A 13,204-nucleotide genomic window follows, 5' to 3' on the forward strand; every position below is an offset into this window, starting at 1 on the left:
TCATGGATCTGTACCCAACAACTGTCCTCTGAGGCTAAATGTGTGGCCCCCTGAGCCCACTGAGAAACACATGGCTGCAGAGAGACTCCCGTTGCTGAGCCAATTTCTCCCTCCAACCCCAGGACACACAGTAGATTGCTTATTTCCCTTTGAAGTGGACTCTCTTCACAAGGTGTCCACCTTTAATCCCTGTGTAAAGTAGAGGCTCAACAGACTAAGGACTCGCCTTTAGCTGGCCTTCCCTAGAACAGCATCACATTGAATTAACAAGTCACTTTTCATTGGCATTTTGTTTTACTTACTCATTGAAGTGTCTTTATTCTACTCTCATGCTCAAGACCAAATTAGCAATCATCCTTTCCTTTAAAGATACTTACATTTATTTATTTTGGAAGATGCACATGCCACAGCCCATGTTTGGAGGTCAGAAGACAACTTTTAGGAATCAGTTCTCTCTTCCATCGTGTGGGTTCCAGGGATTGGACTTGGGTCTTCACGGTTAATAGTGAGCTCCCTTACTGACAGAACCATCTCGTTGCCCCCTCAACTTCCTTTTTAAAAGAATTCATATAAATATATTAGAAACAATTTTATCCACTAGCTCTTCAAAATTAGACATGCAAACATGAAAAAAAGAACACAATATATTTGAACATTGGTGAAGATTTACTTCTGTCTGCCGTCCTAGCCATAGAAGATGCTGCCAGATCAGGAATGTCTTTTAAAAATAATATTTGTATTAACTCTTGAGAATGTCATACTTGTGTACAATGTACTTTGATCATACTGACTTCCTATATTTCTCCCTCCAACTTTCTCTAGTCATCCCAACCCCCTTCTCAACTTGATGTCCATTTCCTTTATTTTTTATATCCCATTAGTGCTGCCCATATGTGCATAGAACATAGGTGTGAGGTTATCTACTGAAGCAAGCATGGCAACCTACCAGTGGCCACATACCCAAGAAAAATGAGTCTTCCTCCCCTACAGCCGTCAACTTCCAATAGATACTCAGCTAGAGGTGGGACCGAATGAGCTCTCTCCATCTATGCTAAGGTTTTCGGGATGCATGAACCATTTTTCTCGAGACTTTCATGCATGACTACACTATATTTATATCATTTCCACTCTTCCTTCTCCCTATTTCAACTCCTCCCAACTCTCCCCTGCCAGAGCCCCCTCTCAAGTTCATGGCCTCCTCTTTTGTAATTGCCTGTTAAAATTACCAGGTCCATCTATGAGGATAGCAGAATGTCATTAGGAATCATTTCATTGACTTCCCCACCCCCCAGTTTTGTTTGGCTCTATCCTAGGTCTCTGGGGTATCCTGTCTCTGGGTCTTGGCCCTCAGAGGTGGGGTCTCCAGCTGGGCTCATCATCAGTTGGCCACTCTCATAATCTCTGTGCTATCTTTAACCCCAGCACATCTTGTAGGCAGCACACATTGTAGGTTGAAAGATTTGGGGTTGGGTTGGCGTCCCAGTCCCTCCACTGGAAATCTGGCCTGATTCTCATCAGATAGACTTCACCCAGCCACGGATGGGAACAAATGCAGAGACCCACAGCCAAACATCAGGTGGAGCTCAGGGAATCCTGCAGAAGAGGGAGAGGAAGGATTGTAGGAGCCGGAGGGGTCAAGAACACCACAAGAAAACCCACAGAATCAGCTAACCGGGGCTCACGGGGCTCACAGAGACTGAACCAACAATCAGGGAGCCTGTTTGGGCCTCATCTAGGCCCTCTGCATGCATGTTACAGTTGTGTAATGTGGTCTTCTCGTGGGACCCCTAACAGTGAGAGAAGGGCCTGTCTCTCACTCTGATGCCTGTTTTGGGGACTCATTCCTCGTACTGGATTGCCTCATCCAGCCTAAATAGAAGAGGAGGAACCTAATCTCACTGCCACTTGATATACCATGGCTGGCTGATATGCATGAGAGGCCCACCTGTGTCTGAAGGAGTAGAAGGGAGGTGGAGGCAAGGAACTGGAAAAAGGAGAGGGAGGGGAAACTTTGGTTGGGAGGTAAGAACAAAAATAAATAAATAACAAATAAAAAATTTAGCAGGTCAACTTCCTTATATGAAAATGCTATCAGCAGATCTTGAATTCACAGTAACAGCCTAGGATGCATAACCTTGGGAATGAGCAGTCTCTAATATTTATTGTTCTTCTTACTCATGGTAGTGCTGTTTTCTGAAGCATCTGTTAAGCAAGCAGTTTCCCAGGTGCTATGCTCTTAGATGTTAAAAATATGAGGAGGTGAGTATCCTTTCTAAGAGTGAACTGCACCTTAACAAGAAAGTACATCATTATTGCCATCACAGATCTACCACATAGGTAAAAGCATCAGAAGACATATCTAAAAAGATTAATAAATGTCACTGATTTCAGTTTTGTACAGCATTTTTACAAGAGTGCTTCCTTGAACAGCATGCTCAGATCAACCAGAACTCCAAAAGGCAGCCTGTCTTTTGAACTTTAACAGTATCCTTGAATAAGATACTTGGGATTCCCTTCTTCTGCTTCTCTATAGACAGCCTGACGAGTACCTGGGGACTGGAAGCAGCATCGAGACAGAATAGTCTCCTCTCAAAAGGAGGTAGATCTCATCAGGTCAACAGTTGGGATATGCAGGTGTGCGTGCTTGTGTGTGTGTGTATGTGTGTGTGTGTGTGTGTGTGTGTGTGTGTCTGTTGTTGTCTGTTTGTCTATTGTGTCCGTGTGTGTGTGTGTGTGTGTGTGTGTGTGTGTGTGTGTGTGTGTGTGTGTATTAGAGAGAGAAAGAGATAGACTGTAGATCAAATGCATGTTGACTTAATTTAGATGGAGCGATATTGTTTTTTACCCAGTTCCACTGTCTCCTTTTCCTCTTAGCTATTGAGACACTTTAAATACCTTTTCCTTTTTTAAAATTAACCTGATTTGTCTCCTCAAGTGCATTATTCTGTGCTTCCTTGACCTGTGTGGACGTAATCTCTCTCTGTCTTCCTCATCTGGATCCTTTAAGACAGGATGCCAGTATCTAGGCTGCCTCAACTCACAGAGACCTTGGTTAGAAGTGTTTGTCACACACCCATGCGTTTCTGTGTATCAAACTGGCTTCAAGCTCCTAGACAAGCACTGAGCAAGTGAGCTCTATCCAAGTCTTTCACTTCTTGTCTCTCTCCTCTTCCTCTGTTTCCTCATATGTATCCAGGAGCTCTACTCTGTCTTATTTCCTTTAGACTTTTTCCAAGACCAGTGTTATTTTCCAATCCCCTTCTTCCTCATGAGTAACAATAATTTTGATATGAAACTGTCATACATTTAGGAATGTGGATCTTAAAGCAGTCTCTTCACTTTATTCTCCTCTGAGGACTGCCATGTTCTCTTTGCTGACCTCTACTGATTTTCTAGGCAAGCATCAAAAGCAAAGCTACCCTTTGAGCAATTTCTCCCTTCCTCACACATCGCCAGGGATGTGTTGTCCATTGATTGTAATCGGTGTAGGATGTATACAACAAAGCATTTCATTATGCCTTATTTGGATTTGTGGTGGGGGTTTTGTTGTTTTGTTTTAGACAGGTTCACACTATGTAGTCCCAGCTTTGTTCATCTTTTCATTCGAATCCTTGTCGAGGACCCTGGTCGTCTTTAAAAGCAGACTCTTAAAAGTTTATGTTCAGCACTTCAGCCATTTTAATACATTTGGATTCCGTTATTGAGGATTGTGAAGTTTGGGGGGTCTGCTGTTAGCTGGCTTTCTCACATTCCTTGTGTTCCCATGTTGTAACTTCTGTGCCTGTTGTGTCTTGTCTGGATTTGTTTGTGGATCTCCCTCGAGGGCAGCTTTCTCTTGAGGCCCCAACACCCAACACTGCCCAGTGAGGAGCAAATAAACTCTTGTACCAGCAACACCACCAAAGCAAAGTAGACTCTGTAGATACTTTTCTATCAGTGTAACAAAATTGAATTATTTTTTAAATTTATTTTATTTATGTATATGAATGTATTGCTCACATGTGTATATGTGCAACCCATATGTGCCTGGTGCATGAAGAGATCAGAAGAGAGTGTCAGATATCCTGGAACTGGAGTTAGAGATGAGCAACCATGTGGCTACTGCGAACCCAGGTCCTCTGTAGGAACAACAAGTGCTCTTAACCACTGAGCCATCTCTCCAGCCCCCATAAAAATAAACTGAAGAAAGCTGATAAACCACCAATGATCATAGAATAGAAAGTGGCAAAAATAATCTAAAATAAATTAAGAAGTTAAAAATTAATAAGATAACAATAAAAATGAAATAGTGGGTCATAGAAATAAAAAATGGCCAGGTGGTGGTGGCGCATGCCTTTAATCCCAGCACTCAGGAGGCAGAGCCAGGTGGATCTTTGTGAGTTTGAGGCCAGCCTGGGCTACCTAGTGAGTTCCTGGAAAGGCACAAAGCTACACAGAGAGACCCTGTCTCAAAAAACAAAACAAAAAAACAACAACAGAAAAGAAGTAAAAAATGAAGCAAATTCAAATAAAGAAAAAGAAACAGAAGAACAGAAAGGAAGAGGAGAAAGGAGCAAGAAACTATAAAAAAATCAGAATACAAAACGAAAAACTCCATAGATGAAATTTGATAAGAGTATGAAGAGAACTAAAAATTAAAACATAGTATTTTTAAAGATTAAATTTAAAAATTTAAGAATGATAGTAAAAAGAAAAAAGTTTTCTTTTAATTTGAGGTGCTTATTTTTGTATCCTCTAATACTGGAATCTGCCGAGACCGAGGGTGAGTGTGGTTCCTGCCTGTTCCCGCTCTATACATTGGTTCAGTATGTGACCTGAAAGCTGGGCCCGTAAGAAGTGTTGTCCGTGTCGGTCATTTTAGACACTTTATGTTTAAGGAGGTGCTGTGGATCCGAATGAGGTCTGTGGCTTGTGGTGACTTCCCACACCCACGCCCTGGAAGCGGGAGCGGGCTGAACACTCGGGGCCAGCAAATATCCAAGTTAGTGCGTCAGAGAGGTGAGAAGGCAGAACACCGAATTCTTCCCTGAAGGATGAGTCTTGAGGAAACCCAGCTCTCTGCCTGCTGGTCTCAGTGTTTTCAAATCCCGCTCAGCAGTAAACTTGCTGGAAGAGAGGAGCAGTCTTCGAGATCTGGACTTAGCGTTCTGGGTCCCGCCCAGCAGCAAACCTCCTGTGGCAAGGAGGCAATTTCCAAGACCCCATGGCCCACCAGCCACGGTCGCAGAACTCTTAGTCACCGTAGCAACCTATGGATGGTAGGGCTAGTTCCCTAGAGGGTCAGGCCACTGTCAAGTGCACCCTTCAGAGTCCGAGTTCCCCACCGCTTCAACGTTACATGGGGGTCTCTATCAGGCTCTTCTCTTTACAACAGCCTCCCATGGCTGTTGTAAGCCTTCCAGACTTTGTTGCAGGGTGGACACAAGCTCCCTGACTTGAGGTTGTTACCTTTTTCAGGGCTCAAAGTAGTTATGTCTCAAACAGCAGATTCTCTTCAGGGCAGTAACTGATAGCAGCCCTCTGAGCCACAGGATGATGAAACGGATTTCTTTACGGTGCTGTCCTGGTCCACAGAAAAAAGTCGATGCCAATGGGATTTGATTAAAATCCCACTGGTTTAATGCTGGCAAGGACCATGGCTTTTCTGTGGTTAGGACGGCGAGTCTTGTCCTCAGGGTCGCCTACAATCAAGGTTTACCTGTGGGGGTGATTTCATCTACTCTTTCCCCTAGGAAGCTGTGGGCTGCTTTCTACATCATTATCTTTCTGTTTGTCCTTTCTTGTCACCCTTTTCTTCCTAGTTTTCATTCTCTCTCTCCCTCCTTCCTCTCTTCCCTCCATCCCTCTCTCTTTCTTAGAATACAAACTTTCTTTTATTATCCCAGCTCTTCTCATTCACAGAATTTCATGGTGAAAACTCATAATTCACCACCTTACTCCAGAAACCCTGATATATTTATCGGTGGACTCTGGGATTTTGAAATCTTTCTATATGTGGAGGTTGAAGTGTATTGAATTTGTGGGTTTATTAAAAATTCAACTTATACGTCTGATGCCAAAAATAAAGTGAAAATGTGGTCTGTACTTAGTGATGTTCTGACTGCCACATTAACTAAATACAACCATATGTTGGCTCTCTAAAATCTGGATGTAGTGCCTAGCCTACGAGGCTTCTCATCAGCTGTGCTGAGTACTCCGTCACAAGGACTTGCATTGAACAGTACAGGGGTATTCTCACCACACACAGTGCTTTCCAGACCTGTTCACAGAGACCCGTCAAGATAGAAACAGTGGGAAAGCTTTGGGGACTCTAGTGCCAAGACAGGGCTTGTCCCTCGTCACTTCTGTAAGCCACAGAACAAGTAAAATGCTGGCTGGCTGTCCTACCACAGAACGTACAGGCTGATCCAAGGGTCTCCGTTGACTAAGGAGATGACCACACAGCACACACAGGCAGCCCTGTTCCTCAGTGAAGCCAAGCCTCTGCCTGGGATTCACCTTGCCTGTAGTGCTGAAAGCTCTTGGCCTCACGTGGTCCAGGGAAGTTCCTGTTGTGTTTGCTTCTGGAACAGAAAGTACACACAATTTGCAATTAGTAAGTTGGGCACCCTAGACCACATGGAAGTTTTGTTTGCCTGATTAGTTGTTGAAGCAAATGCTTTGTAAATGTGATGTCTGGACTATGGGTTGTCTCTTTAGAGGCTAAAAAGACAGGAGAAAATGAAACATCTTGCCTTTTGAAAAATAAGTTAAATGTTTCTGTCGCCATTTGTGACATCCAGTATTTATCCCAATTAATCCCAATGTTTGCCTGGCTGCTCCCTTTTGGGGGAAATGGAAGCTTTCTCTACTATCTATTAATAAAACCCCTTAGATGACTTCCAACATGATTCTATTATATGGAATTCCATGCTATCCATCTTTTGAAAAAGTTAGAGTGAGTGGATGGATTAAGTAGAAATGAATTGGACATACACTATGTGCTAGCATTCAGAAGCTGTGCCCTGTTGTAGACTTAGGGCTCAATCTTATATTTCCACAACCAGAAGAGGGCTGTCCCTTATGAATGATACAACAGTGGCAATGAAACTAGTATGAATTGAATGTCTGTTGCAAGGTGTCTGTTCCAAGTGTTTCACATGTTTTATCTAATATGACTTTCAGAGTCGTCATACACTGTACAGGCACTCATTGATGTGGAAGTGTGGACTGGAAAGGTACAAGAAATTTGCCAAAAATTGTAGCTCTTTGGGGGTAGAGCTAAGACTTAAATCTGGTTTGAGGGTTAGAAGGTAGCAGTAACTACAATGTCCCATTGTTGGCCTCCCTATTTTTATGTGCAGCAAGATCAGTGGACACCTAAGACCACGAAACAGTCTTCACTTGAAACAAAAATACATGAACAGAGTAGCAAAAGTCATTCATAAAATATTCAAATTGATGACAGTGTTAGAAGCAAAGCCATTTGATGCACTAAGGGTGAGCTGAAGGGCGAGATTCTTGGATATGGATTTCAGGAGGTGAGTCTAGAGGTGAGCAGGTTTTCTGAGATCATGAAGAATAGCCCTGGGATGCTCATCTTTCCCTGTTTTTTTTTTTTTTTAATTGTTACTCAAAGAACAAGGCACATTTATTTTCATTAAGGAAAACCTAATTAATTATTTCAAGTTAATTAAGTGGATCTGCTCCAAGTTGAGTTTAGTATATAAGTCCACATTCAAATGTGTTACCATCTGGCCTGAATGTGAAAAATGAAGGGATTGGGGAGCAGAGTAAAGAGTGCTGTAGAAAGAAAATCAGAGTGTAGACTTTAGACTTAGCTCCCTTGGTCCTGTAGAAAGAAAAAGGTGGAGGGAAAAGTACATTATAGCAAGACTTTTAGCCACAAGGGCATTTTTTTTCCTGTATGTCATTACCAAGATCGTCTTTTCCATTGTTGAACCAGCAACCTTTCAGCTTGTTTACAATCACCACGTAACTTACCTCCAAGCTCTCTGGATAACTGTGCTATCTTCTCCTCTTCTAGCTTTTGTACATCTTGGTTGGTTTACCAGTTGCTACTTCTTCTAGAGTATGAGCATAAAAAAAAATAGACACTAAAACTAAAACAGCTCTCTTCTGTAATAGATGGAGGCTGTGGTGGATTAGCGACTTCTCTGTTGCTGTGATAAGACACTATGACCAAGGCAACATACGAAAGAAAGCATTTACAGTTGTAGAGAGGGAGTTCATGATCATCAAGGTGGAAAGCACAGCAGCAGGCAGGCAGGCATGATGCTGGAGCAGGGCCTGGGAACTCTCACATCTTGAGACAACAACCATGAAGTAGAGATAGCTAACTGGGAATGGTGTGGGATTTTGAAACCTCAGAGCCTGACTGAAGTGACACACTTCCTCCAAGAAGGCCACACCTCCTAGTCCTTCCCAAATTGGAGACCAGGTATTCAAATACATGAGCCTATCGAAGCCATTCTCATGGCCAAGACTGAGTTGATAGGAATTGACTGAAATGAGGTCTGGTGTGCCCTAATTGTGTTGTATTGCTTTGGTCTATCTGTACCTGGTAAGTCTTTGATGGGAAGAGCAAGGCTTTTTTTTTTTTCATTTCTATTTTCTTTGTATATAATTGCATGTTTTAGGCACAGGAGATACTGTAAGAAACCATGAAGGAGTGAGCGAGTGAGTAAATGAATAAAGAATAAAGGAGTGAAAGTGGGTAACTATCTTTTAACCTTATTCTCTTCTGATACACTACCCAATGAAACTCCTCAAGAAGGTCCAAGGTCGTAATTTTTCAAAAGTATTCCTGACATTATAAATCTGTACCAACCACTCTACACACACATACACACACACACACAACACACACACACACACACACACACACACACACACACACACACACACCAAAGTAACAAAACAGCCAACAAAATGAAAAACTCTCTGAGTTGTCAAGCAAATTGCTGGTTTGCTTTTTGACGAGTAGGGCAGGAACGCTGTGTTTTCCCGCTTCTCTCTGCTCAAGGATAACCTAATCTTGCTGCGATAGTTACTAACGTCAATAACAGTTCTTACGGGGGAGACAAATCATGTCTGCATTGGATTACGGTGAAATGCAGTGCCCTGCCAATGCTGTCAGTGAGGCGTTCTTTGTTTGTGGCTTCATTATGCCCTTAAATGAAATATCTATATTTCTTCTGGGTTTAATGAGGCCACAGACAACCGACTCTTTATGGAGTGATGTTGGAGATTTTTTTGCTTTGAATTTGATATATTCTAATTTGTGCTTAACTACCCTTCCCAAGCAATTCGGGTTCTCAGATGGGCATTTTAGGGACAATTAGCTAACTGTGCCTCTCATTAGCCACGGAGCCTAGAAAAAGACAAAGGGAATCAATAAGACAAAGCCAGTTTAGGAGAACATTCACTTTCCATCATTGAGGACCAGCTACCTCATCAGGTTGCGTGTTCCTGCAGGAGACATCATTAATCTGCCAGTGGCTACACTTGGCTGCTCAATCACCTTTCTGTTGTGTTTTAGTTTTCAGGACTTTACCTCCTGTCTTACTTCACCATCCTCATCGGGCTGGTGCTCTACTCCTCCACCTCCACATACATAGCCCAGGACCCCCGGGTGTACAAGCAATTCCGTAATCCTTCAGGACCTGTTGCGGACTTACCCAGCACAGCTCAGGTGGAGCCTTCAGTCACCTACACCAGCCTGGGCCAGGAGACAGAAGAAGAGCCCCATGTACGTGTGGCCTAGGGTGAGGCCCACCCTGCCCGCTGAGGACAACTCAGAGGCCACGTGTTCGCTCGTCATCTCTGTATTGTACATAGAGAAAGGTATTTAGTAGGTGCAGTTTCACAGGTGGACTGCAAGGTAGCTAACCCTCCTTTTGTAAAAGGAAGCAAGCTGAAGACCACTGGAAACACAGGCTTCAATCCACCTGACTCAGAGAGAGGCTTTGATAGTATGTATCCCGACCCTGACCCCACCCCCGCATTAATTACTGTGAAATTTTTTGAATCAAAATCAAGTATTATTGTTACTATGATTTTTATTATTGTTGTTACTGTTATTACACCAACTTTCAGAAGGAGGTTTTGTATTCCTGATGGGAATTATTGCCAGACCCTCCCGTAGTCAACGTACATCCCACTTTTCTATGGCAAGTCACTTTTTGAGAATCATACTTCTGGTTTTGTTTTGCACAGACTATATGAGTGATGCATGCCACAGAAGCTCTACCCCTTAGAAGTTCCCTCAGCCTGGTGACCTTGTGGCTAATGGTTTCCTCTGTCACCTGTTGGATTGCCTGCTCAATGAGGATTTTTGTGCCGTGACCCTTGTGGGGAGGGGAAACTGACCATATAATTCTCTATTCTAGGAATAGATATAAAACAAACATTTTAGCCTTTTTATATTTCATTTTCTGCTTACTCCAGGCCATTGGTTTTCTTTTGGGCCAGGAGATTCATCTAATTAAGCCCTGTGACTACAGGATAAGGATTCTCCCATTTTTGTGGCTTACAGGAAACACTCTAAAGAAAATCACTTATGTTTAGGGTTGTGTTTTTTAAACTTTTTCTGTCTTTCCCTATATCTCTCTCCTAAAAAATTAGTTTCTGTTTTAATTTTTTTTCTTAATGATGTCATGGAAATTAATCAAAGTACTGGAAAAGCCATGGCCTCTGCCCTCTTTGTTATATAGTACCTTTCTCAGAGGATGCCAACATGGACACTATCTTTATCATGGGGCACCATTGTTTATACCACCTCTTGGAGCAAGGTACTGATGTAGAACAATCTCAGTTAGTAGCTCATGTTCTGGTCACATAGTAGTGGCAAAGATGTCACCACTGAAAAGTCTGGCATTTTGGTCACAATTGATACCCATCTAATAGCAGAATATAAGTATAAGCATTCATACAGACAGAAGATGCTACATTATCCCAATAAAGCTTGATACATCATTAGTTTAATCAGTTCTGTTATCTCAAGACTGTCTCTCATTCCACCACTACCCTTGCAACATAGGAAACTGAGAAACACCATCAACCTTTATAATTTAGAATAGATTCCATGTGTCAGCTTGGCTGACTTCAATATCATTCAAAAGGATCCTTGATGGAGTTACAGGCTTTATATAAATGTTCATGAAATTTGAGACAATTCAAGTCAATATTCTTTAATTAAGCAAGCAAAACAAAACACTTAATGGGGAATCTCATACAGTAAGAACAAATTGCAAAGTAAGGCCTAAGCATGGCAGGCAGGAGCTCCCATGCTGTCCACCAGCAGGCCTCTGGCCTCTTTGCCTGCCTTCTTCTGTGAAGAGTCATCGTGATCCACTTTGACAAGTCTCATACAAACAACACATGTCCAAAATAAGTAATGTGCTTGAACACTGTAACTCTGTTAAAAATCTTTTTCGTTGGAAAAATATAACATTTCTTCTAAAGTATTTTTGAATCCTGACCTAGGAGAAAGGAAGAAAGGTTGCTTTCTGATATGTGTATTTCATGTCAGATTTCCCCATGGAAATAAGTTCTCTTTGCTGGGGTGTGGTGGGCATGGGGGAAAAAGGTTTGAGCTAAAGCTACATATCCCATCCTACAACCTTGCCAACATCTGCTCTCTGCTACCTTTTAAGCCAATTAAATACCTTTCTCTGAATATTTTGTCCATTCAGCTCTGAAGACCTTTAAAGACTGTGCTTTTATTTTTGTGTTTACATTTCTTTGGTTTGCATAATTTACTTGATTCGTTGCATTTTTTTTAGTATTTATTTTAAGCCAAATGCCTCTGTCTTTTTGATTCATTTTTATGACACGAATTTGTAGACACTCCGGTAAACTCTCACAAGAGACAAGTGACTGAAAGTATTTCCAAGTCCATTCAGTGGGCTGGGAACATTTTCACACTTAAAGTTTGAAAAGGTTTGCAATTAACGGATGGCTGAAGGTCGCTGTCTCGACCACTTCATAGGATGTTTTAATTGACTCCATTGTATGGAAACCAAGTGTGACTATAAGATGAACGCACTGTATACTTTTTGTCATTGGATGTCCCTATAATCAGACGTTCATGCCACTGGGTTACTTCACCTGTGTTGGTTTATTTCCATGTATAAAGCTGGTAACATTGGCTGTCCAAGATCAGAAGTTTAGAATTGACCCTTAAGGAAAAAAAAAGGCAAAAAGTTTCAAAGAACCATGTTTTCAGTGTGAAAACATGGGGGTTTCAGAATGTGGGGTGGGAAGTGGGAATAGGGTAACATTAACTGTAGCAGGTTTAATTTCTGAGATTCTGTAACCTCAGTAGATACCAGGAAGAATATCAATGTCTTAATCCACCACACTTCTCTCCTCGATGAATGAGAAAAGCCCTTTGTATGAATGTTGACAAAGAGCAAACCACAGCTCTCTTCAACCTTGCCAGAGACGGGTAGTGGTTTTCACTTCCTCACTGGAAACTCTCACTGGGGACAGAGCTTGCCTTGGTCAGATCTCCCCACAGCTTCAAACACACATCCAGGTAGACCAAGCAATGGACAACTCTGCACCACTGTGTCCCATCTAAACGTTTCAATGTTTAGTTTAGGTATGGCTAACTTGTGCTATTAACCTTTTGACAAGCTTGTAGTCTTGTTTGTTCGGGATTTATTTTTGATTTGTAACCATTTAGTAGTTCCTAGCTAGCTATCAGTACAGATTTTACCCCATGGGTAGGAGTCTATCTTCATACCACATAACAAAGCACACTAATCCTGACACCACCATGGAAAATATGAACCCAAATATAAACAAAAAGGAAAGAAAAAGTAAAAAAAAAAAAAAAAAAAAAAAAAAAGACCTTTACACTGGGAAGCTGAACAAGCAATCCACATTTTCTATTTGCATGCTCCCCCATGGACTGGCTGTGGCAATGTAACACCTGTACAATGTTTTCAAATAAAAATCAATGCTTTATGAAAGCACCCCGCTTCGGGCTCTCTCGTGTGTTTGTCTGCATGATGACAAGCGTGACAGCAGCTCCCTTGAGACGGTAGAAATAGCAACAACAGCAGAGAACCAGCACACGCCAAAATAAAAACCAGAGAGAAAATAGCTCCAAATTAGGTACCACATCGTCTCTGAACTGTAGTCTCAAGAAGTCGAATTAAACACATTTGTAATTTGTTTCAGGGTACTAAAAGAG

At 42.0% G+C, this 13,204-nt stretch overlaps 1 protein-coding gene across 1 annotated transcript in view; it reads left to right on the forward strand.

Annotated features, from left to right (window-relative positions):
• Positions 1-10,240, forward strand: part of Slc35f1 (solute carrier family 35 member F1) — a 399,998-nt gene extending 389,758 nt beyond the window's left edge. Inside the window, exon 8 of the mRNA XM_028894956.2 lies at positions 9,542-10,240. Coding sequence (XP_028750789.1) covers positions 9,542-9,766 — 225 coding nt within the window. The 3' untranslated portion in view covers positions 9,767-10,240. The remainder of the gene's footprint in view (positions 1-9,541) is intronic.
• Positions 10,241-13,204: the final 2,964 nt, after the last annotated feature.

The sequence above is a fragment of the Peromyscus leucopus genome, chromosome 8a, assembly GCF_004664715.2.
Source record: "Peromyscus leucopus breed LL Stock chromosome 8a, UCI_PerLeu_2.1, whole genome shotgun sequence".
NCBI classification, from domain to species: Eukaryota; Metazoa; Chordata; class Mammalia; order Rodentia; family Cricetidae; genus Peromyscus; species Peromyscus leucopus.